The sequence below is a fragment of the Sparus aurata genome, chromosome 11, assembly GCF_900880675.1.
Source record: "Sparus aurata chromosome 11, fSpaAur1.1, whole genome shotgun sequence".
In the NCBI taxonomy this organism is placed as follows: domain Eukaryota; kingdom Metazoa; phylum Chordata; class Actinopteri; order Spariformes; family Sparidae; genus Sparus; species Sparus aurata.
In genome coordinates this window covers 24,344,853-24,372,200 of record NC_044197.1, presented here as the reverse complement: position 1 = coordinate 24,372,200, position 27,348 = coordinate 24,344,853, and the positions used below count along the sequence as shown (strand labels likewise).

At 39.8% G+C, this 27,348-nt stretch overlaps 3 protein-coding genes across 6 annotated transcripts in view; all 3 read right to left on the bottom strand.

Moving 5' to 3' along the window:
- The window catches only part of LOC115591540 (cAMP-specific 3',5'-cyclic phosphodiesterase 4D-like), a 102,736-nt gene extending 98,420 nt beyond the window's left edge, over positions 1-4,316 (bottom strand). The window contains exon 1 of one of the 2 annotated variants that reach the window (XM_030433616.1): positions 4,154-4,316. The gene's annotated coding sequence lies outside the window, so the exon portion shown is untranslated. The remainder of the gene's footprint in view (positions 1-4,153) is intronic. The other variant, XM_030433618.1, reaches the window with a different exon arrangement.
- A 2,002-nt stretch (positions 4,317-6,318) lies between these two features.
- cist1 (colon, intestine and stomach enriched 1) lies at positions 6,319-14,926 on the bottom strand. Of its 2 annotated transcripts, none has more exons than XM_030432438.1 (4): positions 14,837-14,926; positions 11,881-12,297; positions 10,789-10,952; positions 6,319-8,075 (listed from the first exon to the last, which is right to left on the bottom strand). In XM_030432438.1, the coding sequence occupies exons 1-4, from the start codon at positions 14,895-14,897 to the stop codon at positions 8,031-8,033; spliced, it is 687 nt and encodes a 228-aa protein (XP_030288298.1). In that variant the 5' UTR covers positions 14,898-14,926; the 3' UTR covers positions 6,319-8,030. The 2 variants fall into 2 exon arrangements, with proteins under 2 accessions (XP_030288298.1, XP_030288299.1); XM_030432439.1 differs by having other exon boundaries at positions 11,905-12,297.
- Positions 14,927-17,812: 2,886 nt separating this feature from the next.
- mpv17l2 (MPV17 mitochondrial inner membrane protein like 2) lies at positions 17,813-24,988 on the bottom strand. 2 transcript variants are annotated; one of them, XM_030434592.1, is made up of 6 exons: positions 24,864-24,988; positions 23,261-23,481; positions 22,307-22,468; positions 21,904-21,980; positions 19,767-19,895; positions 17,813-18,926 (listed from the first exon to the last, which is right to left on the bottom strand). In XM_030434592.1, the coding sequence occupies exons 2-6, from the start codon at positions 23,448-23,450 to the stop codon at positions 18,828-18,830; spliced, it is 657 nt and encodes a 218-aa protein (XP_030290452.1). In that variant the 5' UTR covers positions 23,451-23,481; positions 24,864-24,988; the 3' UTR covers positions 17,813-18,827. The 2 variants fall into 2 exon arrangements, with proteins under 2 accessions (XP_030290452.1, XP_030290453.1); XM_030434593.1 differs by having other exon boundaries at positions 23,261-23,502; positions 24,864-24,943.
- Positions 24,989-27,348: the final 2,360 nt, after the last annotated feature.

Genomic DNA, 27,348 nt, shown 5'->3' with positions numbered 1-27,348 from the left:
TAATACTAACATACAGTGCTATTTTAGTTTTAACTCCTCTACATTTGTGTGACAGTTTTAGATACTGCTTACAATTTTGAATCCCCTTCCTGTCCAGTGAAAACCCAAGGATATCTCCAAATGTGGTGATTCTGTATTTAAAGTTTTGTTAAACCGAAGACTTTCTTTATGGGTTGAGAAAATTCTCCTACTTCTTAAGATAAATAAACCTTCCCGGATTAGCTGGAAAATGCATCGAGACTAAACCGAAAACAGGCCGCTTGTCTGACAGCGACAAAATCTTAAAAGTTTAGGATTTGTGACTGCGATGCTACGAACATATGATACTCTTATAGAACATGGTGAGACTTCAGCTCCTGGCCAGCAATTTCATTATCTTATTCTGTTTTATCTTTATTGTTTACAATAAATCAAGCGACAGAGCACAATTCAGAGTAGCTGCACCAGAGTTAGCTAGCCGCTGATCTGATCTGTGGCCCCTAGGTCTAGTGCGCTTCATAAATCCCTCTTAAACCACAACTTGTTGTTTTTACCTTCTGATTATATTAGAGCAAACTCTGCTCTCATTGCACCAAGCACAAAACCCTGAGACAACAAAACGAAGCCTAGCCCCTAACCAGAAATGCAAACCGCAATGAAATTCAGACACATTTACATAATTTCTTAATATATAAACATAAAAATCTGTATTTTTTTACTTTGTTGTTAAACAGGAAGGAACCAAGCTAAACTCACATGTTGGTTTCCAGCTCAAACAATGATGTACTATTACACATCGCCCTCGCTGATGGACAGGAGTGAGTCACAGTCACAATCAATCAACGTATAGACGTGTTTCCACTCTACCAATGTGTTTTCTATTCAGTTTTTTTTTCTCTCTCTGCTGCAGAATAATCTCTTCCTTCTGTTCTCGAGTTTCAAACAAGCAGCTCTGCATTTCTTTTGAAACGCGGACACAGAAATTAGGAAAACAACTCGACAGCGCAAAGTCTCAACCAGCATTCAAAAACAGTAACCACACTAAACAGAAAAAAGTACTGCTGCTGTGACTAACTTGGAAACTGAAGAAAAGGGTCTGAATTCTAGTCACCTGTCAATAAAAGCCATTTTCTTCTTTTCACCAGTGATTTCAGAGGAAGTGACAAGACAAATGCTTCTTTTCTGGCAAATCACCAGTGAGTCATGCAGACAGACAAAAGCAGATTTAGGCACTGGCTCTGCAAATATTTGCAGATCAAACAGCTTCAGATGGTGATGGATGATAAGAGCAGCCGTAGCAGGAGGAGGAGGAGGAGGAGGCGGAGGAGGATCAGTGCTGGAGCAGTACGCCATCTTACGGACACAGTGAGGAAGTCTGCTTTTCTGCGTTTAGTGTTAAAGTGATGACACACGATTTCCAAAGTTTCCCACGACAGAGCAACAGGTCCGACCACGACTGCGAGAGGCTCTGTGCAGAATTACGTGACTTGTCTGTAGGTGTGAAAGTGAAAATGAAAATGTAGTTTTTAATCATATATCTCACTACTGACATCAAGGATCACTTAACAATCCCTGACTTCTTCAAAGGGCTGTGAGACACGGCCTTTGAATACTGTCACGATACACAAGATACATCTCAGTATTCAGAAATGCTCAGAGTGGGTGACAAAATCAAATATCAAAGGATTATTTACCAAATATATCAAAATCAATACTGCAACAATACTGGTAAATTCACTAGATATTGACAAAAGGAGATTTTCGTAAAAATAAAAAAATTGAAAAAATTTATCACAATAATAATGCAAATTCTAAGATGTTACAGTCTCAGTAATGATATGCTATTGGTATATTACTCAGAGTTTGGCTGACATTTTCAGAAGAGGTGAGAGATTCAGACAAAATGTCTGCATATTTTTCTTTTCTTTTTTTTCTCAATTCTTATTAATTTAAACGAGAGCCACATCCAACAATATTCTGAGATAGAAAACACTCATTTCCTCTTTTTCATCCTGTTGCTGATATTAATCCACAAAGAGTTTTTTTGTTTTAAACTGAATGATGTCTGCGTGCTTCATTCAACACTTTTGAGCAAGGCAGCTAAAAGAAGCAATGGACCAGTGTTGATAGGTTACTGGAACTTCTTAAAACAAATTAAAATGCCAGATTGGCCAAGGACTGCTGCTTCACAACCGCGAGAAATAAATAAACAGGGGCTCTTCAGTTCGAGGTACGATTAATGAAACTAAAAAACAGACCAGAGGACCAAAAAAATAACCAAGCACACTCACTTGTGAACTAAAAAATCCTTTCATAAATTTACATTTACATTTAGATAAATGACTTATCTATGAAGAAAAGTCTAATTCTAACCTCTGATTTCTTAGTTTCACAGGAAATTCTTACTTTAACAATAGCAATAGCAAAAAAAAACAAAAAAACAATAGCTTGGAGAGCATTTGATAGTCAATACTGTGTTCCAACACAACATTGAGGGTGTAAAAACAGATTTTAAGTATATGATAATTATAACAAGGTTTGTGCTCTGTGTGTGAATGATTTTACTCCTGGAGGAGGTTGGCCTGCGCTACAGCGATGCAAGTGTCCACTCGATGTCGGAGCAGAGAGTGAAGAAACGCAGCTGATACTGGAGTATCAATGTACTTTTACTCAAGTACTCGTATTAATAACAAGAGGTGGTACCGCTATTTTACTTGAGTATTTCCATTTTCTGCTACTTCATGTTTTTCACTCCATTACAATTTGGAGGCAGATATTGTACTTTTACTCCACTATATTCATTTGACAACTTTGGTTTCCACCAGAGCCAAAGTAGTATATTATATGCGTAGTGTAATTCATTTAATAAGCAACTAGATGAAAAACACTGATTCCGACAATCAGAAAAATGAGTCAACCCATTGTATACAGTGCATACACACATGTAAATATATGTATAATTCACTTTTACTTGTATTTTTGATACTTCATTTAAAACATCAGATGCGTTAAGACTTTAACTCAAGTGCTCACTTCAACTTTCAACTACCAAAGTAATATTTTAACACGTTATCTTTGCTTTTACTCACGAATGACTTTTGGGACACTGATTGATACTGCAAATATTCAGAATCAACGTATATTGCTACGTCGACCCCTCCAGACTAAACAGCAGTTACAGCAAAACCAAGCAATGTGCAATGGTTAGATTAAAATAAGAAAATATGTAACTGAAAGAGGGCCAACCAGAGGAAAGTTTAAGTAGTAAACTTTATTTATTTTTTTCTCTTTTCTTTCCCCTCCCATCAGCACATTTGTGTCCAGGAAATAAAATAAACAAAAGAGATTGATAAATTGTGATTTAATGAGATAAGTTTAAGCTGAACAAAAAAAGGATTCAGCCATGTCAAACAGTGTGTGTGTGTGTGTGTGTGTGTGTGTGTGTGTGTGTGTGTGTGTGTGTGTGTGTGTGGTGGCTTAAAGGGGCCAGAATGAAGGAAGCAGATATGGAGGAAGGAAGGAGATAAAGACAGGAGGAGGGAACGCATAAATATTTTGGGGGAATACATTCCATGTTAGTTTGCTCATCACAAAGCAGTATGATTCCAGCAGCTCAGCGCACGCACACACACACACACACACACACACACACACTCAATACAACACAACTGTGACTGGAAACTACTGCTGATGATAGCACTGGTTCATCACCGATCTCATGATAACCACAACAGAAGATATTAAACACATTAAGCCAAGTCTGTGTGGGAGTTCAACAGATGAACACTATGACAAACTTCCATAGAAAGGTTTCATGTTTTTACAAGGGGAATCCTAGAATTGTGAAAGAAAAGGCGTCACGAAAGCACCATTAAATCCAACGAGGACACCAAAGGCGTTCGATATTTAATAATAAAGATAATATCACTCCGTTGAGTATCACAGAAAAGCTTTGTGTCCATGTGTGCGTTCTATAGGGATAGTACAAGACTCCCTTTGAAAAACAGTCATTTCATTTTTCAGAGGCAAACAGTTTCCTTAACGTGTTTTTTTTTTTAAAAATAAGAAACACGTGGATATTAAAGACATCAGCTGACCATATGAGCGCATCTGCCACGGTATCACAGTCTTGAAGTAAAGTTATTGTCGCCCAGAAAAAGTCATTCCCACTCACCGCAGCCGTCTTCTCTCGTGGAGATCTCGATTTCTTCTCGCAGGAACAAGCCGCTGAACCTGTTGAGTCGGTCAGGTATCGCCGCCGGACTTATCACTCTGGTCCATTTTTTATTGCTGCAGGTTTAGTTACTTGGTTAGACTTCAAACTCTGAAACATGCAGCGCTGCACGGCCAGCCGTCACTGTGACGTCGACCAGCGGACCACGTGACAGGAAGTGTAGCTGTGGGACGTAAACAACTTCACTAGAGTGACCACGAGCTCTGCAGAGGAGAGGCTCTCTCACACGCCTACTTCTGTTTGTTTGTTTGCTTATCTGCCCTTTATTTAGGTCACACAGGCTTATCTGAAGTTAGGCTACTCGTAACTGTTTACTTCATTGTAAACTGTTCACTGTTACTCTGCTGTCTTTACCTTTTGTTTGATATTCATGGCCTCAGTAACACCCTTTTCTCCATCTCCACCTCCACCTTTACTTAGGTACAGATGTGCTATAAGCTAAATGTACTCAGAGTGTAAAAAGTTAAGGTCACATTATGCAGAATTATGATAATTACTCTGTACACATTACTGACGTGTTTATGTGTAAGCAATATTTTAAAGGTGCAATATGTACAAAGTGGCCTCCTGCCAAATTCATACTAAAAGCAAATACGGGATGGTATTTCAGTAGTGTAAATGCAGCTGCCATTAGCTCAGTTAGCCTTGCAGCTAGCGGTCTGGACTGGGAGCTTGGCAGGTGTTGGTGTTTACGTCATTAGCACAGGAGCTTTGGGCCAGGACAGGCTAAACTGACATCATAATACCATAGCTGCTGTTTCTTCACATTCTGTTGATAATATACATTTTATTTCTTTTAATTTAACTTACATTCTTACTATGCAACATGTAAGAATTTAAGTTACATTTTAAAACAATAAAATGTTGTTGAAAACTTCAAAAAAAATAATGAACTGTTAGTTGATAACCTCTTAGGCTGAAAAATGTCTGAAGCAAATATGGGCTTGTTTAACTAACTAAACTCGCTTCAGCTCCACCCACGCTCCACTTCTTTGCCCGTTAGTTCAGTCCTGCCAAGATGGCGATGGCCATTACCACCCATATCGAGTGTCATTCTGGCACTTCAGACAGCGATGTGTGACATCATGACGGCTGTGATGGCTATTTGTACAGTCCATGGTGCTAACCAGCTAGCCCCCTTTTTCCCGGTGCTCCGTCCTCCCAGTCCAGACTGTTAGCTGCTGATGATATGCTGCACCACTGTTTGCTTTAAGGATAAATTTGACAGGTGGCCTATTCTATTGCAGCTTTAGTGTTTAATATTATTTAGTTAGCGAGACTTAACTGAATAAATGTAACCATTTATCTTTGTACAGTTTTTACAAGATAGATTGTGTATTATACATAATAAATTTTTTTATACATAGCCCCATAACACAGGAGCTGATGAGAAGAATGAAGGCGAGAGCTTTACTAGCCATTTACTTGTTGGCAGCTTAATTTATTCATAATGAAAGGGATTCATTTTGTTAGATTATATTTGTTTTTCCACTGTGCACTTTCCTGCCAGGAACATCACATTTCAATTTATTGCCAATAGGTTACAACACAGTAGAACAGTTGTTCATGAAGCACAAACAGGCTAAGTAATGATTTCATGCACATTACAAATAGAAGGAGGCTTTAAAAAAAAAAAAAAAAAAGTTTGGTTTTCAACCAAAATCTGCCCACATGTCTAATTTGAGAATATTCTTTGCAACCTTTCAGGGCAGCAACGTCCAACTTCTGCTTCTGCTTTTCTTACTCAAACAGACAGACAAACTGACTCAGAAGAAAGCGTTACCTCACACTCACACTGATGGTACTCAAATGAGTTTTACTTATGTTATCACTGGAAAGTTGTCTCAGTAGCGTTGTCACACACAGATAGTAAGACCGCAGTAGCACTGTCATCTTACAGCTCTGACCTTTTTTGGGTAATGATCAACATCACACCCTGCAGACAACATGGTTATCTCAGATGTTATCAGGGGAATCTTGGCATGTTAAAGTGCTGGTGACAAGACAAAAGACAGCAGGCTTTGGGAGGGGGGGTCTCCTTAACACAGCATTAACCAGTCTGACAAGAAGCGACATGGAAAAGCAAAATAAACAAAATGAAAAAGTTTTGGGAACATTAATTTTATTTCATTGAAAACATCACAATTTGAAAACATGGATTTACAGCAAGTGAGTGTGAACATGTTGCACTGCAGCACAGATTACTTTTTTACTGTTAAAATCATATGAAAGTAGTTTCAGTACTCGATTCTTGATGTGAAGAAGGCTTTGTGACGTCACAGCTGTTCTGTAGGTTGAACGTTAAGAAAATTAAAATAAATGAACAAGAGCAGCTTGGCTGCACGGATTCAGGTGAGGACTGCTGACACTGTCCGTGAAGAGATGTTCAGCGTGGAAACTGTTTAGTCTGTGAGCTCTTTGACCATTTTCCGCTGATATCATTTATTTAAAGTAAGGGAAACTCACAAATCATTATTACGACATTGATCTGCAACTGAAAAGATGATAGATAGTGAAAACTCAAAGGGACATTGTTCATATTTCAAGGTAAAACAAAATATTTGCCAGCCCGTTTGCTAACGTTAGCATTCTACCACTTCCTAGCTAACATTAGCGTTTGATTAAGTCTAATGTGTTTCACTTCCAGGCTCAAATAAAAATGTCATAAATGTGTGTTGATAGAGTTATTTTATGCCTTTGCTAACATGAAGTGTTACACTGTAATGGTGTTTGCTGGGAAGTGGTAAAGTGTGAACATTAGCAGTGGTCTAAGAGAAGCTTACTGGTTATCCAGTCCGTTGTAAGACATTGAATTGTTTCTTAGCCTCCCTCCAGATTTTCCTTATCCACTGTCTTTTTGGGAGCGTAACTATGTTCCCCGGGTCCTATGTTCCCCTGTTCATGTTTTAAGACTAATAAACCCTAACCCTAACCCTTTGGGTGAACAGCGGGGAACATAGCACCCGGGGAACATAGGGATGATCCCGTCTTTTCAGTTGCAATTGCAATTTGATTGTAACTGATTGCTAACCTTTAGCAAATAGGACTTCTAACCTGGAGCAGCATAAAATTTTCCATTATTTGAGTTTCGCACCATGAGCATGACGTCAGGGCAATATGACAGCCATGTTAACATGGTCTTTAAGATAGTAGGCGTCCAACAAGGGGAGACTATGCCTGCCAGTATCTGCTCACAGATTAGACAAAATTTAACTCAAGGAATGAGTTTACGTCTGAAATCTGAAAACTGCTTGAAGGACTGCAAGCCAGGAAGGACATTATTATACATCATATATGACAATAAATAACATAAATTATACTTCACACATACTGGTGTTTGCCCCAAACAAGCATTTGTACATGTAGATAACACAGGAATAAATCTCACTGTGCACAAATCCCCAAAATTCATGATGGAAACTCAAAATGTGCTGTACCCTTAGACCATCACTTGTTATATATAAGAGTGCAATTGTAAGTGCTAACAAGGAAACATTACATTCAAATTTGTACTTTTTAGGCTGATTCTCTTTTCAAGAAAAGAAGAAAGAATTAAGTGCAACAGTTGATTAAGCTTCAGAAACTAAATCTACAGAGCTAAAAGTAACGACGTGAGCCGAGGCAGAAATACTCCAGTGTCGTGGACAAAAGTGCTATGTAAAGAAATAAGAGCCTGAGAGAAACAATGTTAAACTTTTCTTTTTCTTGTCGCTGCTGGTGTGGACAGCATTTCTGTGATTGTTCTGTCCAGAAACATGAGATTCATACAGCATACTGCACTCCTCCTGGACCTCAGTGTCTGATGAAGTCTCCTCTGTCACTTGGAGTACTGTGCGAACGGAGACTCCTCGTCCACTTTGCCCTGGAGGAAAAAAACACACAAAAAAATGCAACAGCAAAGGGTTAAATGAAGCACAACATATTCATAATGAACTGCAACCAATGTGGTGTTAAACATCTGTTTTGGATGACTGGTGTTACAAACCTGCAGGGCTAAACTCAAAAGTTCTTCAGCGCATAGGTTCAGTGAGTCTGCAGAGCTGAGTGCTGCTTTGCATTAAACTAATTCTTCTCTTCACTGAAGGTCAGCATCATTTCCTGTTTCCTGATTTATTTTCAGCTCTGTAACTTCTCTGCAGTGCAGTGGTTGAAATCTTAAGCCAAGTTTGAAATGATAGAAGAAGTGATTGAAATATAAAAACAGATATACTATTTTATTTTCAATATGCTGTCATTATATCACAGTGCTGTTGCGAAGCTGAAACAGGAAATGACCTTCGAAGTGTCACATAGTCTTCCTCAGTCCTCAGTCCCTCCCTCAGCTGCTGCTCACATCAACAGCGTCCTCCATTACTGAGCTTCAGAGAACTCAGTGAGATATGATTTGAGAAACAAATCTGAATTTTGTCCAGTTTAAACTACGTTTGTAGTCTCCCTGTAGTTGAATTTATTTCTTTTCGAGTCGCCTCTCCCTGCCTGTCTGCCTGCCTGTGGGCTTAGTTTGCATGTTCACAGCTGCAATAGACCCCTGAACCCCTGCTGGGTGCTTCCCCCGTTACCTCACCTCGACAGAAATAGCGTCTAGACAGAAGCGTTAATGACTGAGCCGTGGGTGTCAAACAATATTGCTGACCAAACTTAAATTTCTTTCCAAGAATTCTGAGATGACATCAATTCTGATCAGTGGCACATTTTAGGTTTCGCTGAATGTACCAGTAAATGTTACCTAGGCCACATTTAGTACAAAAAATGTTGCGTGTCAAAAACTGCCATAGAATTTCTACATATTAATATTATTTTCAACTTTCAGCAGGTTACATTTTTCAACCACCATCAGTCCTGATAAAAACAACCAAATTTTCATTTATTTTCAATATTTAAACTCTTTAAATACCAGTTTGTTTACATAATGCCACTTTTTTAAAAAATAGGTTAAAAAAAACCCACAAAAATTGTTATTTTCCATATATTTAATATTCAGTATTTCCACGGTAGTTATTGACATGGAAATGTTTTTGTACTAAATGTGAATTAGATTGATTATAAGGCAAAGCCCGCTATGGGCTTAAATACAGAAAAAAAACAAAAACATAATTGTAAAAATTACAAAAACTCATCCAGGACCACAGAATGAAAGCCTTTATGCTGCAATGCCAGTGGGTTGAACAAAATACAGTTTTAATGGGTTTTAATGGTTTAACGGTAATATGTACAACAGTTTTGGCTGTCTGTAATATACACAGTGTATTATAGACATATTATGAGCTGAGGTTGAAATTTAAAAGACAAACGATGTGTGCACTATGTATTAATACAGCCAAAATGATCCAAAAACTAAAGTTAAAAATATAGGGTTTAATATCTCTGATGAAACGCTGTGTTTTTGCGCCACAGGGCCACTGCAGGCTGACAAACAACCAGCTGCCAGAAGCTGCTGGTCACCACCAGAAACCTGGTGTTTATGTTGATTCTAATGTTAATTTAGTGAATATAAAAACGGAGTACAGTGTGATGATGTTTGGTTTTGTTTGGAACAAAGTCTGCACTCAGATTTTCACCAAATGACACGGTTGCCCTTTAAAGTACAGTCCTGTCACTTTTTAAACCCGGAGGTTATCTGCTAATCATCACCTGCTCAGTTTGCTAAATCAGCTGTTTATGTGTTTGGACCCCTATGTTGTTGGCCTTGTAGTGTGTACATTCCGCTGTGTATGTTCACATGCAGTACACTCTGTCCTAATCCAACACAGCGTCATGAGCGCTCCTTACAGCGGCGACAGTAATGTGGCAATAAAGATTTACAGATAGCCGGCAACAATAGGCACATTCTATAGTGCTGCTGGCGATAAATTTCAAGGTGGAGACCTGATGCTTGGTTATGATTTCACCTGAAATGACATCTAAAGAGTCGTGGTTGTTGAGGGCGTGTGAATACCAGCTGACGCACTGATGGAAATGATAAGCATTAGTTATGAAAAGCTCACCACACATTGTTACTCTTTCGGGAACTGAGAATTTTTTCTCATCTTACAATTCAGTCAGGCTTCCTGTTGGTGTAAAAAAAAAAAAAAGAGAGAGAGAGAGAGAGAGAAAGAGAGAGAGAGCAGCAAACCACTGAGAGGAAAAGAAAGAAAATGACTAACATCTTACAATCATCATCTCTTCGCCAGTGTTGCCCCCTGCTGGTGGAAAAATCAGGAACACACAGCAGAGTGACATTGTAATCTTGTTATGTCATTACTTTGTGAGCTTCTTGGTTTATTACATTTAACTTGTCTGTTACCTGCAATCTTTTCTCCAGGTTCATATGTGCAGGTCTTATTTAGATATGTTCAAGTGTTTTAGACGTTCGCGTCGTGTCTGCAAGAATTTGGAATTTTGGAAACAAAACTAGTCTGCAGCCAAAAGCTAACCAAGCTCGCGTGGCAGAAAACAAAATAAATAGCCTTTTTCACTCTCATCCGACAAGGTAGTGCACCGATTTTGGCAAAGATTTGATCACATTTGAATTAGAAAGAATAAAATGAGGTTCTAATCTGTTAAAACACCAAGTCCTTCTTTTTTTCCTAACTCACCAGCGGCAGTTCTTCGAGCCTCTCGAAGTTGGACCTCTGTGATCTGAAACATTTCATGGTCATAACCACCAGCATGAGGGCGACGACGATACAGAAGATGCAAAGAACGGCCACGAGGCCGGGGTTTGCTGCCAAGTCACCTTTTCCCCTGTCATGTGAAGAGCCTGAGGGTGAGACAAAAAAAGGCTAACCTTCTTAACTACTCAATAAACTGGAGGAACTACAGTACAGATCTTCACCTCCCAGAGACCCAAACAGTGTTGCTTGTATGAAGTCTTTTGATTTGCGCTCGAAGTTCCATCGTCTGTGGTCATCAATCTTTTCTTTTAACTCTAGCCCTGACGAGTAAAACACTCCGAGGAGCCGGTCTGTTGCGTGAGCTCCGCTTACCCTCTCTGGAGGACCAACCACTGATGGGTGGATGTAAATAAATGGTGGTAAACAGTGACTCAACAGATATTCATTTAAAGGAAAACCTTCAATTTCAATTATTTCCATTATCCCTACCTTACATTTACAGATTTAATGTTTAGATTTATTGGGAGTACTTTGTTGTTATTTGCCTGAGCGATGATGTAGCCTGACTAATTAGAGTCTGTAACTGGTTCTCACTATGTGGTGTCGAACTTTTTACTGTTTTGTATCCACAGTCATTGAATTTCTCTTCCAATGTTTTTCACAGTTTTACAATTTCTTACAGTTAAAAGGGTTTAAAGGTCAACTGCTGCCTTCCACCTTTACTGAAAGGGGTGTTTTGCTTGCTGCACAGCTGTGAACCTACATGCGTGGTGAGTGCAGAATATTACATTATTTACTCTTAAGACGGTACGCAGAAAAGACAGCTATTTTTGGAGTCTGTTGGGGTCCATTTTGAAGATCTTCCAACCCCAAGAGACCAAAATTTGATGTATGCAGCTTTAAGGTCATTTGCGGCCTTGTTGTTTGAGTCCACGAGACTCTAACTGACCTAAAATCCAGCAAACACAAAGGGATCCTTTCTCTGTGAGGTGAGGAGGTTTCAGGATTTTAGCGGTGTAGAATCTGAACATGAAATCACTGTACACTCATTCAGATTAAAGAAAACAACCCGACCCTCTGCTTTAGCAGGACTCTGACCATGGCCGGTTGTGTTGGCAGCGGTGTTTGTGGTGACGTGTGGTGATTTTGAGCCGGCTGGGACTGTCGCTCCATGGAAAACTGTCTCGTCTGACGTCTGGTTGGTCGTTTGTGGAGGAGCGCTGGAGTGTGTCACGTCCGTCCCGTTGGTTGTCTGTGGAGGAGCGCTGGGATGTGTCACGGTCGTCCCGTTGGTTGTCTGTGGGGAAGTCGAGGGGGGCGGTGAGGACGATGATGCTCTTTCTGGGGTGACTCCAGTGGTAATCTGGTGTGCTGATGTCGGAGGTGTGCTGTTGGTGGTGGCTACACAAGCAGACAGGCTGCCATTTTTCGTTGTAAGATCCGAACTGGTTGTCTGTGCAGCTGTTGGGGTTTCTGCCGTTACCTGTTCAGCTGCAGAGGAAGCGGAGAAGCAAACAGCATGAAAAAAAAACGACGACGCACCCGCACTCACACCTGGCCAGATGCAGAGAGAGTCTGCTGGTTTCTTCAACGTAGATAACACTGCCTCCGCTTTGAATTTACCTCAACTGATGACACAACATGCACGCACACAGTAGGTACTGCAGCTAGACTCACTCCAGTTCTCACAAATCTATACTTCCCAATTTTGCTAACAGTAGTAAAAACAGGCCAAAGGCAATCTCTGTAAAACCCTGAGGAGCAGGTGGTCGGTCCAGCGAGGGAACCACATCAGCCACAAAACTTGATTCAGAGCCTGCGAGCATTTTCTTATTATTTTAAATGAAGATATATGGTATGATATTTTGCCATAAACATTCGATCTAGTCTCTTCTGTATTGTCTTTCCTAAAGGGCAATCATGAGCGCTGGTGGAGGAAGTAACAGATGCTCTACTTAAACTTCCTTTAGTCTTGAAACGTGGATGAGTTGCACAATCTTTGTTTTTATCTTCATGTTCTTCTTCTTCTAAGCGTGACTATTGACATTTTAGAGGAAGAATCTCTATGTGCCACTGATGGCTTCTAACCTCTCCTGCACAATGATCTAACTTTTAAATTCACTTACATGCAGTACATGTGTGCAAATAAGCCTGTTTTAAATGCAAATGCACTGAAAGTATCAAAAGTATTTTCGTCCTCTGTGATGATGCATTTTCCGGCTAATCCATAAAGAGCTTTTAAAGAGGTTATTTAAATTCAAAAGTAGGAGGGTTATCTTGTCACACAGAGGAACACTTCACCCTTCAGTTAAACAGAAGGGGTGAGGTCCGACCTGTGGCTCTTTCCTGCTCTCTCTCACCCTGATTCCTGTTATCTCTCAGTTCTGTCCTATCGATAAAAAACATGAACAGGCCAATAAAAATACATACAAAAAAGGTGTCAGATGAGTGATGTGTTGTAAAAGAAAATACAATGTTTGCCTTTGAAATAAAGTGGAGAGGAAATCTAAAGTAGCATGAGACAGAAATACTCCACACTGCCACCACTGGCACTGTTTCACATTTGCATTGCTGAGAAGCAGTATGTCTGTCAGCATGAAGCAAAGAAAGCAGAATTTGGTGACAAAACTGTTTTTTTATATATATATATATATTTATTTGATTTATTCAACAGCGGGAGTTACAGCTAAGAGCGCCAAACCAAACAACTCAAGTGTGTAAGCAGAGTTCCTGTAGCCTGCAGCCGCACCAAGGTAAACATCCACCGACTGCTACTTCGCAGAGGATCATTCATCAACACTTAGCACTGCTTTGGAGGTAAAGTAGAGTCATGTACGGAATCCTCGAATAAAAAGGATTTTAACCTGTTTCTAAAGTTGCAACGCGAACAGACGGGAGGGTGAGGAGCCACTGCTGTGAGGACATGGAAGACCGGGGGAGAAATAGAAAGTGAAATGGGGAGAATGAACAATAGTAGCTGCTCTCCCTAGCTGTCTAACTCAGGAACCAGTCGCTATATCTGAAGTTCAGAAACAAAACAGTTTAACTGCCATCCAGCTTAATTAAGCAGCTTCTTGTTTTTTTTTTTTTTTTTTAATCTAAACGGACCTCGAGGTGGGACGGCTTTAGCGGTTTCAGGGTCAAGAATAACTTTTTAATCTCAACTTTTAAGCATGTGTGAAACATCCTCGAAGTTCCCAGGGAAGCGCGTAAATCAGACCATCCACAATCCCATCTGCGGATGTGATTCAAAGCTCCATAACAGCCTCCAAAGTGAACTTAAGCTGAGGTTGTTTTGTTTAGTAAACGTGTCCTCAAGGCACAGATCAGGTTGAGGGTTCAGATGAGGTTGTTGACTCTGCGGAGAGTCTAATAAAAAGTGTGTGACGTAACAATTAGTGCTCTCTGTCCATGCAGACAAACAGCTGGCAGTCAGCTGGCATTGTGTACGTGTGTGTGTGTGTGTGTGTGTGTGTGTGTGTGTGTGTGTGTGTGTGTGTGTGTGTGTGTGTGTGTGTGCATAAAAGTGTTTGCACAAGCTGCAGACGACTCAGTGAGTTTGGCTCTGGATCACATTCACTGATTCAATATTTGTTTTGGTCTCCACCCTGACTCGTCCTTTTCCATTTACCTTCCCTTTCCTTCTTGCTTCACTTAAATTATTTTTATCATACAGAACTCAGAAAGACAAAATTAACTTGTCTTTTCCAGTCACACACGTGAATATATTGCTTGAATATGGATGTTTCTGTGTTTCCTACATGGCTGCGTGTTGTCCAACCTTTTTGCTCGCCCTCGCTGTTTCAGGTGTTGAAACTGTTCTCTATTAAGCACAACGTTTTTTTTCTTGCATACTGAGACCTGAGAACCTGCCTCGGACCACCGCGGATAAAAGCGACTGAGCCTCCCTCTCACTGCGGCAAGTGTCCTATTTTGCATAGCTTTGCATCTTCGTAAGACTTCAGCATCACATTCAGGCAAATTCTCAAACAAGTTTGACAAAAGTTTAACGGGTAAAATGTTGACTTACCAGCACAAACTGTGACTACAAACAGGGACACCAGTACAGTGAGGTGCATCGCTGCAGGCATGTTGAGAGAGGAAAGAGGCTGGCGGGCATATCAACGGCATTCACACACACACACATGCACTACATCCTTGACAGCAGGATGTGTTGAGTGCCCGAGGAGGAGTGCTCTAAACGGTGGGTTGGTGCATTTCAAATCCTTCAGGCTGGTTAGTCAGTGTTTGAACACGGCTCTGCTCTTATTTAGCAGCTCACGGGTCATTAAAGTGACATTCATGTCAGTTTCTACTGCTGAGTGCCCCAACAGATAATGACTCAGTATTATAACTTTTACAAACTAATACTGAAGCTCTTTCCAGCTGCACACAGTGTGATGTCCTCCTCTCTGTGGCACCACTTTCATACATGCTTCATATCTTGCACGGCTGTTCCTGTTCAGTCCATTCTGTATTAGCTTATTCTACTCTTTTAAATTCCGTGTGAAATTTCATTATTTGTCTTCAGTGAAGTGAATCATGTTCGGGAGCAGTGCAGCGCCTCAAGCTCACCTCTTACCACCTGTCAGTTCTAGTTCCACCCATTACGCTGTCTCTGATTTCTCGGCCCACCCTCCCTTTCCCTCCTCCCCTCATCCTTTCCTTTTCACTCCTGTACATACCTCTCTCATTCTTTTACCAGCTCAGGTGGAGACACACCTGAGATGAATCCGTCACACCTCCAGCTGGCCTTGAGTACATCTTAACAGGCGACGTGTTTCTACCCTTCCCCATCCATTCAGCTGTCCTCAACATCAGTCATCATCATTTGACTTACGTTTGCCTCTTGAAGATAAACCTTTGCACTGCCATGATCTTTTTTTTTTTCGTGTTGTATGTTTACAGTGTTTTACACTAAAGATCACCGTGCATAACTGAGCTCATTACTTGACTTATTTTCGGTGTGCTTCATGATATTCGGAGCAGGTCGCCCTGTCTTTGACTGACAAGACTGCGATGCTGGTAAAAATGCAAAGATGACGTCGACAATAACTTCTCCAACCAGCAAATTGAATAAAGATGTCGGAGTTGTTGATGCTGCCGTCATTCAAGTAGAAAAGGTTCATATCTTACTCGTTCTGACTGCAGGTGTGCTAACCTCACACTATAATGTAACAATAAAGATGTGCTCATAGGATTGAGCACGATTGATTTAACGAGAGTCTGTACTCAGTAACACCGATGTAATGCAGTCTGTACCCTTAGAAGCAGCAAGTTCAGTACCCAAATCTTTACGTAACATACATATTTTAACCCAAAACCATGCGTTACGTAAGTTACACACAGGAACGTGAACAGAAAGAAAGTCCTTTGTTTGACTCATCCATCCACCCCGACCTCCTCTGTATTTCACCTAACGTCCTCCTTTGCTCCCTTTATAATTAGTTCCCCCACTAGAGGTCGACCGGCATAAATATTGGACATTTTAACAACGGTCAGTGAGTCTTGCGAGGACAGGCTGTCTCGTCTCTGGGTTGAGAAAAAGAAGAACTTGAGATGTGATAAGTGAGGGTTGATGTGAGAAGGTGACCCTGACGGATGGATTTGCCATGTGATATTACCAGAACTTGTCTTAAACCTCCTCCCATGCTTGGATAAAGTGTGTCCCTCCATGAGACCCATACCTGCAATAAACAGAGTTTTGCGTCAGAGGCTGGAGGAGTGTTGAAATCTTCAAAACATAACTGACTGACTGACGAATCAAACGTCAGTCCCAGTTCGAACTCTTTACAGACGACCTTTGAACTCAATCCACCTCTGATACTGGCATATGACGGTCTTCGTCTTATCTCACCCACGTCTTTAAGTGGAACCTTTGACTCCGTCTTATGTGTGTGTACGTTTGTGTCATAGAGACACTGCTTACGAGCTAACACCCTTACAAATGCTGAGGGTGTGCACTCCCTCTTTCACGGAGGGAGGAAGGAAACAGGCTGCTTATTGCCAATAAAGTTCAAATATACCATGTACCAAAAAACAAAAGAAAGAAAACAATGACAACTAAAATGTGATTTCACATAATAATAATAATCATAATAATGATGATGTGATAATGTGTAGTGATTTCTGAAAGAAGCCTCAGTGAGATGAATCACAGACTAGTCAAACCACTTCAGGGATTTTGAATAGAAAAGTCTGTAACACTACCGTTTCTTTGAAAGTTTTACATTAACCTGTGTGTCGTGCTCTTAAAGTGCCGACCTGTTTATAATTTATGAGGGGAGCAAACCAGGAAAATAACAACATGTAATGCTAGCTAGCATAACTGTGCTATCTCACACAGCAATATAAATAGTCAGCTTATAAACAGGCTGGAAAATCTATTACAACACCTAAGGAAATGCTGATATGTACTTATTTATTGTCATTTAAAGCGTGCTTGTTATTTACAGATGTACATGCTTTTAGGACGACAAGGACACGCTAATATTTTATTCTCTGCAGGTTCAAACTTTAGCATTCTGGTGAACAATTAAAGACTACTTCATGTTTTTTAACAAAGCAAGATGTATACTTAGAATCAGGGTTGGGAGAGTTACTTAAAAAATGTACCCCTATACAGTATCTAATTACCTGGTAGTCAGTAATTTGTTTACTTTCCCTTACTTGTGGAAAACCTCAATACCAAACATATGCAAACCATGACTAGAGAAAATAAATATCAATAAGAGGACTTTCATTTAATCTCGTGTTTGGTTTCACTTGAGTGATGTGTGTGACTTGTTTAGTGTTGTCATGGTTCTTTATTTCACTTGTAATCCAGTTAGTTATCCTCTGTTTTACTGAGTGTATCTGTAATCTAATTACACCTTTTTTTGTGCAACTTTACTGGAGTATCGTTACCTATTTTTGTATTCCATTACTTCCCAACACTTTTAAACATGGTGCCACAATAAACTCATTAACACATGAGACAGAAATGAAAACATAAGCTTTAGAAAAGTTCTTGTCATTTCATTTTTTTATTGCCATCGCTTCTTTAAATTTCACCGATAATAAAATTAAACAAAATAAATACAACTCATCAGAATTCTTTAAAGACCTTTACACAAGTTCTTTACACACATTAGTAAAAAATTTAAATATATACATACAATGTATAGCTCCACAGATGTCGGCTTTTATGTTGACACCACATGCTGTCTTCTATCATTACAAAAACAGATTTATCACCTAACCTGACAAACTAGAAGCATCTAAATTGCGCGTCAGCTACTGTAGATATAAAGTACAGTACATCAAATTCTGTTCTTCAGTCTTGACAGAATCAAGTATACAGATTGAAGATTTATATAATACAGAAAATAGATCTTATATTTTATAATAACCACAATCATGCAGTTATTTTTAAAGGTACCACAAAGGAATAACCTGAAGACAAGAGATTATTTGGCATGAAAATAGAGGGCAGCACTGTTCCACATATTAAGGCAAGGTTAATGCAGGTTAATATACATTTAAAAACAGCAGCTGATGCCGTTTCACAGCGAAAATGAGTCTTTCATGTCAAATCAGAAAAGGTTTCTGGGAGAAGGGTCCATTAAGTTCCTTGCTGATCGTTGTGTTAATCGTCAGCAGTCTCACTCATGCGTAGGTTGTGATAAAAGGAAAACTACCACCATCAGAGGTGTCAGCGTGACAGGCAGTGAAACAGCTTTTCATCCCTGAAAGTTTTCTTCCTGGAGTGCAGCTCATTCTGACATAAACAGACGGATAAAATGAACAGAGACGCTTTAAAACTCTGCAAACGTGACAGGAAAAGTGTTCCAGCACTTCAACTTAAACATCCGCGACTCCTCTGAGCTCAGACAGACATGATTTAAACACGCGATAGAAAGAGTTTATCAGAGGACAGACCATCCGAATATAATTAAGAACATTCTCACATCATTTTTGCAAAGGCAGAAAGCAAATTCTTCCTTGGCCTCTGTTGATCGACTTCACAGTGAACTCTGTCTCTAAGATTTCTCCTCCAGAGGTTTAGATGGTTGGAGCGCTTCCTGCTGTACATCCTCAGCACTGCTGTCTGGTATCGTCGCAGCGGGTTCGACGTTATCCTGTCAACACAACAGAAACAAATGCATTTCCATTAAGATTTGGGGCATTTATCAGATGCTTTTGTCCAAAGCGACTTACAGTAGTTAATACATAAATTCATACACTGATGGTGGTAGTGGCTGACATGCAAGCAGTTTGGGGTTCAGTATCTTGCACAAGGACACTTTGATATGCAGACCAGGGGAATCGAACCAGCGACCTTCAAATAACAGGACGCTGGCTCTACCTGAGCTACGGCCACCCCCAAACACTCACATCATTATAATCAATATCACTTCTGAGCAAGTAGAAACTCTTAAAGACACACTAAACAACATGAGCAGAAACCTGGAGAGGAAAGTTTTAAAAGTTTGATTTGCACTATATAACTTGATATACTGTACATAAGAGAAGTACAATAATCAATAAACAATCTTTCTAAAAATGCTTGTAACTGTTTAAATGTATTTTAATCTGTGTGAGGTATCCAAAACACAGTCCACACAGTCCCATAGAGTGGGGTTAAAGTGAACCTAAAATCTGTTTCAGTGGTGTCAAAGTGATCCAGTAAAGGGCCGTGTGGCTGCAGGTTTTCATTCCAACCAAGCAAGAACACACCTGATCCAAATCAGGGGTGTTTCATTCCAACCAAGCAAGAACACACCTGATTTGGATCAGGTGTGTTCTTGCTTGGTTGGAATGAAAACCTGCAGCCACACGGCCCTTTACTGGATCACTTTGACACCACTGTGTTAAATGATCACTTGATAAGTAAACAGAAAAAAATAATCAAATAAAAACCAAACAAAAAGTCTCTTCACTCTAGATGTTCCTTTTGAACTCCTGTATGGGTGACTTACTCTGTGTTTGAGGTAGGACAGGTAGGTGTCCCACCCTAAGGTGATAAAGTTGATGTACACAACACGGAATTTGGGCGAGAGAAAGTAGAAGTTGATCATCTGAGCAGCGGGCCAGACACACCAGTCCGCCTGCAAGAATGAATAAACAGATAAGTGTAAACAAACCAGCGAAGATTACCCAGAACAAACATCCTTAAAAACTGTGAGATGATGAGGAGAGATGGCTGAGCTGGGTTGGAGATCGACACACTTGTTTTTCAAATCTGATGAGAGGAGAAACTGACAGTGAGTCCGGTTTAAGAATAAGTATGCTATCTGCAGTGCAGACACATGTAACATATAAGAAGTAACTGATGACAGTAGCCCTGTATTATGTTTCAGAGTCGTTACTGTACATCAAGTCATGTAACTCTGATGAATAAGCATGTGAAACCTACTCACATGGAAACAGAGGTTTATACAAACGTGTAGGATTTGATTTAAATTAAATTGTGGCTCGGGCCAAATTTTTATTTTACCTAACATGACCGAGTCTGATCCAAGTGTTATCCCCCTTATGTTGTCATTTGAGCAAAGAACTTGAAACTATGTCAGTTAACCTAGTGATCAACCCGACCCAAACCCAGACAACAATGCTAAATGTTTGGGGTCTTTATAAGTTCAGGCTGGGTGTCCGTGCTCTGACCTACTTTAAAAACAAAAACAATCCTTGCTGCTGCTATAAACACACACTGCACAAAGCATGGCTTTTATTGGTGGAGTAACTCAAACTATTGTTCTGCCATCTAGTGACAGTTTAATTTCCAATCAAGTAAATATTGTTACTAACTTTCAAATAAATTTGACCATATATAAGTGTGATGTCTTTAAAAGACATTTGGCGGACACATCACATGTCACACCATAATAAAGGGTGTGAATCTTCACCGGCCTCACGACTCGATTACGATTCAGCTGTCAGCGATTCAAATGCAAAACGATTCTTGATGCGTCTCAATGATCTATATTACTGCATGCGACTATGTTTTCATTATTTAAATTCCCCATTATTCAGAAAGTCCTTACAATAATCAGACTACAGCAGTTTACAAATTAAAAGCTTCATCTTTTCAAAACATAAACATTACAAGAACTGAATATTTATCTATCTGCAGTGCCTTACGTTTGTTGTAATCCACAATAATATTGTTTTCACATAGCAGCTTTAGGATAAGGCATCTATTGACTCTGCTGCACACGCCTCTCTCTGAGTTGAACGACAAAGCTGACAGCGCCTCCTCAGATCGTGGCTGATAGCTGGGCTTGCTGTAACAGTTATTCTTAATGGCTGCAGACGTTAGCTTCAGGTGAAAATGGCTAACGTGATTAGTAATTGTAGTGAGGCAGGAGTCACGCTCAGCAGGGGTCTTGTCCAGTTCCTGCTTCCCAGCAAGTTCATAAAATCCGTCACGTTCCCCGAGATGTCTGTTCAAAAAATATACTCGGCTTAATGGTCACCTTCATTTCCAAGCATGCGAGCAGCGTTGCAACGTAACTTCATTGTCCATCTGAGGCCAGACAATCAACAAGCAGCACAAGCAGCAGACTCTAGATTATGCTCTGTCTCTGCATCGATGCAGAATTTTCCAAGTCCGCATCCCGATGCATCTTGTAATCGAGGAATTTGGAGACCTCTCTACCATATAGTCTCATTAAAGACGAATTTGCCAAAGTTTTTAATGGTTGTCATGGCATTAAACCTATGATCTGATGATCTTTACAAATCAAGACTCAAAAAATGAAAGTCAAATCTAACTGTGTAATTGGGCAATTTTGACACTCCTAATTGGGAGGTTTTGTTTCAGTCTTCTTCTCCTGGGGCAGCAAATAACTGCACTGATGTGAGCCTAAAATATAAACGCTTGTGGGCACTTTTCACATTTGAACAAAATTCTGGAGTGAGGCTCATTCAGCTTTCTCTTTTTGTGTTTTGTGTTTTACATGCAAAAAGAACAGAAGCGCAGACATATGAAAAAGCTGCAAAATTAAAATCTCATCTCTGGATGAGAACAAAGTAGAATTTGCAATGTCATGAGTGAAGGATAATGTTAGTGCTGGTGCACTGATCTGCAGGTCAGACCCTGACAGGTGTACTTGCCTTATAAAATTCCCAGAACTTGTCTCTGAACTCCTCCAATCCTTCCGATAAAGAGTGTCCCTCCATGAGACCCATACCTGCAATAAACAGAGTTGTCTGTCAGATGTGCGTCAGTGCCACATTACATTAAAACCAACTTCAAAGAAGATCAGACGTCAAACTCTTCACAGACGACCTTTGAAATCAATCCACCTCTGATATTGACATACGCCGGCTTTTGTCTTCACTCACACACGTCTTCAAGTACGACCTTTGACTCCGTCTTACGTCTGTGTATGTTTGTGTGTCATACAGAAAGTGATTATGTGCCCACACCATGACAAGTATTAAGGTGTGTATGTGTGCACTGAGGGAGGAAGGACACAAGCTACGTAATGCCAATAAACTCTGAAATCCTTCTCACCTAAAAAATACCACATCCCGATGGTCGGTGAGGCAATCAGCTGGTCCACCAGAACCTTCTTGCCCACCGTCTTCATGGCTTTTCCAACATACACTCTGTCCAGCCAGCCGTACCAGTAATGCAGCAGTGGACCCATGGAGCAGCCCACCACAAACATGTAACCTTAAGAGGTTAAAAAGCAAGAAGGGAGAAAATATTTAAAATTCACAGAGATTCATGAATGTTTATATTTTTCTTGTTAACCTCATTATCTTACTTTACCAAAACGTAATAAACTACAAGATTAACAAAGGATTTTGCTCGTGACACTTAACAGTAGCTTATCACAAGGCTGAAAAGCAGTGTTGTACTGCCCTCTTTGGTTAAACACTTCCGTTCTGACTCACTCTGATTTTAACTTCACTGAGTGAGCACGCAAAGTAAGAAGGGCAGTTGGTCACGATGACAAAGCAAACCCTGACAGGGAGGGTCAGGGCACAAACAAGCAGCAGATCATGTTTGTTGCACAACTTCTTACCAACATAAAAAAAAAAATTCCTACCGAAAATGGGCTTACGCAGGTGATAAGTGACAAGGATCCTTCCCGACACTGCTATTACAGATATCTATCATAAAATAACTTGTGCCGTTTTTTTAGATAAACGTTTTAGTCCATTCTCATTGAGGACCTGGTTCTGTAGGAGTAAGACATGTTTACTGTATTCCTGTAGAAACTGTTAATTCTAACAGATCCATCACCGCTGCACAGGTATTCTCTGGAGCCAACAAGCAAAGACAACTTATGTTCGTCTCTGTATCCTGCACATGGTCAGTATCAAAACCAGTACATGTCATTTAACTGAGCCAGAGGCCAGTCGTTCAGTGGGTGAAGCAAGCCAACAGCACCTCCAGGGTTGTCGGTACAAATCCCAGTTTTGCAATAACAACATCCTCCCAGCTCTAGTTTTCTCTTACCCGTTCTCTTCCAGTCTCGGACTCTGCCCGGCTCCTTGCGGGTCTCCCGGCTCTGCTGCAGAATGTCTCCCAGCGCCAGCATTCCTCCTCCACTCAGGGTGTTGGTGAGCAGCAGGTACCGGCCCTGGAAAAACGGCCGCCAGGAGAACTGTATCCGCACCAGAAACTCTTTACCCGCCCGGGGAAGCATGATGTCTGGACCACAGAGAGTGCGCTATCATCTGCAGGAGAAATACAGCTCTCTGTAGAAAATTGTTCATAATATTCTACATTATTTCACCAATGCATTTAAGCATGTAGGCTTGAGGATGATCTAACAAATGTTTAAAGCACACAGCTCGTATATTCTCTACGACAAGAATGATTTTTTTTAATCAGTTATTCTGAAACATTAATTCTATGATTGCTCGTTTGGAAGTCTGAGTCTTAGAAACAAGAACTAGTAAAAAAAAAAAATGTAGGCAGTGCTGTAAGATTACAGACAAAGACTACTGTTTAAATCCCTCATCATCTTTTATTGGTTGAGGTCCAGATGCTTCCATCAGGGCAGACATTCACTCTTCCTAAGAGAACAAATTATATTTCAAAAAATAGCTTTGTTTCATTCAGCTGTTGGCTTTTTAAGCAAACTATAACCTCCATTATCTATGGTGATAGTGTAAGTGACGTGGATCTTGTCTATGCGCATGCGTTTGACTACTGTTTGTAAAGCAAGTTGCCCCACAGCAACATTAAAGTTTTACTCAACTCGAATGCACTTCATGGTTGTACCTCAGTAGATTTTTCAAAATAAGGCTACAAAACAAAATAATAAAACCAATACAACCAATCACAAAACATCTAAGCAAAAATAAAAATAGAATACAAATCCAGGGGAAGTACTTAAAACGGTCAGAAACTACAAAACCTTTTTATCAAATAATATTAATAAAATCTCCTTCCCCTTTGTTGTAAGAAGACCAATTTTGTTTTCTTGTTAAATGAATCCCCCCTCCCCTCTGGTTCCCAAACTAACCATGTAAAGGCCAAATAAAGACAATAATTAATTTTTGGCCTCCAAAAAATGCCTGGATTTATACTTTATAGCACGAAACCCATAATGTATTGCTTTGCAGTTGATTGTCTTTAAGTTATTCAACCTGGCAGTCTCACCTGTGACACGATGATTAAAGCTTTTGGGTTGATTTGCCCTTATTGGTTTTATTTTTCCGGACATGCAATGTTACAACAGTCTAAGGGTTCAAAGTTCATCCGGTCAGATGCTGTAAGCTAACGGCTAGCTTAGCGTCAGCGGTCAGGCTGTCTGGCTAATTTAAACCAGGATGACCCGCTCGGCCGCCCTCATTATGCAGCCGGAGACAACTTTTTACTGTACCGTTTTCAATTTGGCACAACACGAGCGCTGACGTTCACCTTTATTGTAAAAATGTCACTTTGAATTTTACAATGAGCTTGCTGTTGAACGCCGCATGCAACAAACCGGTGACAGCAGAATCGGAGCCGGTGTTGTGGCTGTCAAAGTCTATTTTCCCGTCGCGATGTGATTCAGACTTAATCTGACTTACAACCTGTCACCTGTGCTAAAAACGATATAGAATCTTACCTGAGCACTAAACACAACCTGAGAAGCGCAACGCTGTGTTTACAGGTCGGAGTCACCACCTGAGGCTGAAGGACTTCAACAAATGAGCCGCTCTACAGAGAGTATATAAAATGTGTGAGCGCCACCTGCCGGTCTGGAGGAGCAATGGTCAGAACAGAGCACAACAATATACAGCTGCAGCTTTTAAACTTGTTCATCAGATAATGCTTGACACTTTCCAGTGGTAGTTTTATTTCAGTTGTTTATCAATCGCATCACCTTAATTAACAGCGAGGTTATCTCTCAGAGAATAAAGTCTCTCCTGGGGCCATTGTAAAGAATAGGTAACCATGTTTTCAACCATGCATATCTTAAAGGATATTAAAGATGTGCAGCAAGTTTCTATGATGTATGTTTTCTTTAAACTATAAAAAGAAGGGTCTCAGGAGAGTTTGACCTCTCAAATAAAGCATGCTGGGAAGTCAGCCAATATGCTGATAATTTTTCTTATTTATCTCATCTATCTCATACACGACATTCATCCAACTCAAACACAAAGACTTCAAGTTAATAGAACTCATGTTTATAAATTCAGAAGTGGTCTGAAAATAAAAACTCTAAAGTTTAAGTTTAATCACCTTGAAACCAACCAAACCTGTATATTTAAGTTAAGTTAATTAGAAAAGATTAGTTGATTCCACTGAAGTTTGTAATGACTTTTCAAAATGTAAATAAAAACATAAGCCCAGCCAGGTTCATCATGGTCCTGTAGATGCTGATCCATCTAACTTTATAACATAAGGTGCCCACAGTGATACCCAATTCCCCAAAAAAATAAAATACTGACTAGACAAAACTCAATAGGATGAACACGGACATAATCAAACTAAACAAGCAGCAGAATATGCTTACAAACTCTATTCAAAATAAAGCAAACATCAAGTATAATAGCTTCAGGTTTTATACGTTATAAAGAAGGAGGATGGAACGATTATCAGCTGGATCGATTATCGGATCTGATATTCATCATTTTTCCGCTTATTAGTATCGATTGGTTTTTTGTGTGATTGCTGATCAAGTCTGATGCAGCCACTTCTGTCTGTGGTCTGACTCAGTGTCGTGCCCACGACACTATTTGATTAGTTACAACATTTAATAATTCAAATCTGCAAAGTAACCAGTAAATTATCAATTAAATGCAGTAGAGTAAACGGCGCAAGGTCTGACTCAGAAATGTAGTTAAGTTGAAGAATAAAGAAGCAGAAATGAAATTGTACATTTTTACTTAAAGATTTTTATTCTAAAGTCTTATCATTTCCAAATATCATCATGCTCCTCTATAGCTAACTGGAATCTGTAACAACCCAGAAAAAACATATAGGTCAATCCCTATCATAAAATCTCAGCCTTTGCTTTTTGAGGTAAGGATAACATAACATAATAGCTAAGCTTCACAAAAAAATGTAACCCCTTTTGTCCTTTGGGCACATCAACAGTCTAACATTAAAATTAAGTCCTCTAATATTCCTAAATGTGCTTTTGTATTATTATTGTTGTCATCATTATTATTATTATTATTGTCATTACGGTTATTATTATTATTATTATTATTATTATTATTATTATTATTATTATTATTATTATTACATCAAGATATTATTGCAGTGATATTTTCACAAAAAACATAATGAGACTAGAGTCTGTGAACGGGTGAAAACGGCAGCAGTGGTTACTGCTGACCCCCTGATCAATAATTCAGCCTCTCCCGCAGCGCTCATCAATAATAGATGACAGGGCGAGTATTTGAGGAGGAATATAGCCGAACGCTTACGACGAGGCTCCGGATTGGTCAGGCTGGCTGTCAATCTTCCACACGGTCCCCAAAGAACCGCCCACCTGTCATTCATTCGACGTCTCGTCTCTGGCTGCGTAAACATGACGGAACTACGGAAGACCGGAAATGTTTCTTTCAGTATAAAATCGTTGATTCGCAACAATCGACCGATGACAGTTAAGTCTGTGTCAGTTGGGTCTGAAAACTACAAGATATAAAATAATAAAATAAATAAAAAGAGTTGTATAATTATTTTCATTAAAATAATGTATGAATTTAGCATCTTCATCATCGCTACTTCAGGCTGGAGGCTACATTAGCTGCTACTAGCATAACACGCAAAGCTCAACTGTCTGAGATTCCATTGCATTGTGGATAATGTAGGAGCCGGTTTTGACTGTACCATATGTGTCAGTGTTTTAGGAGTGGAACTGAATCACGTGCAAAGCGTTGAGAACATTGTTGAGTTATTTAAGTTATTATAATAAAGTAAGTCTGTGTTGATATTTAATAGGTGCAGTAATTCTATTGCTGAGTTATGGTTATATAGGCCTATATTGCACAAGATGATGTAACTAGTTCACTAATCTGTCATCTTTTGAATCGACAACCCCCCCCCCACACACACACAATTTCTTGTTACATAGAGTTGGAGCACTGTTTTAAAGAGAT

What these genes read in the sequence shown, in the direction of transcription:
- cist1 (XM_030432438.1), bottom strand. Translation starts at nt 14,897, where the DNA reads ATGCCTGCAGCGATGCACCTCACTGTACTGGTGTCCCTGTTTGTAGTC. An exon ending in GAGTCCTGCTAAAGCAGAGG is followed by an intron (nt 10,953 to 11,880) that starts GTCGGGTTGTTT and finishes TCTCACCCTCAG; the next exon opens with GCTCTTCACATGACAGGGGA. An exon ending in GGCTCGAAGAACTGCCGCTG is followed by an intron (nt 8,076 to 10,788) that starts GTGAGTTAGGAA and finishes TTTTTCCTCCAG; the next exon opens with GGCAAAGTGGACGAGGAGTC.
- mpv17l2 (XM_030434592.1), bottom strand. Translation starts at nt 23,450, where the DNA reads ATGCTTCCCCGGGCGGGTAAAGAGTTTCTGGTGCGGATACAGTTCTCC. An exon ending in CGGGATGTGGTATTTTTTAG is followed by an intron (nt 21,981 to 22,306) that starts GTGAGAAGGATT and finishes TGTTTATTGCAG; the next exon opens with GTATGGGTCTCATGGAGGGA. An exon ending in TGTCCTACCTCAAACACAGA is followed by an intron (nt 18,927 to 19,766) that starts GTAAGTCACCCA and finishes TTGTGTTGACAG; the next exon opens with GATAACGTCGAACCCGCTGC.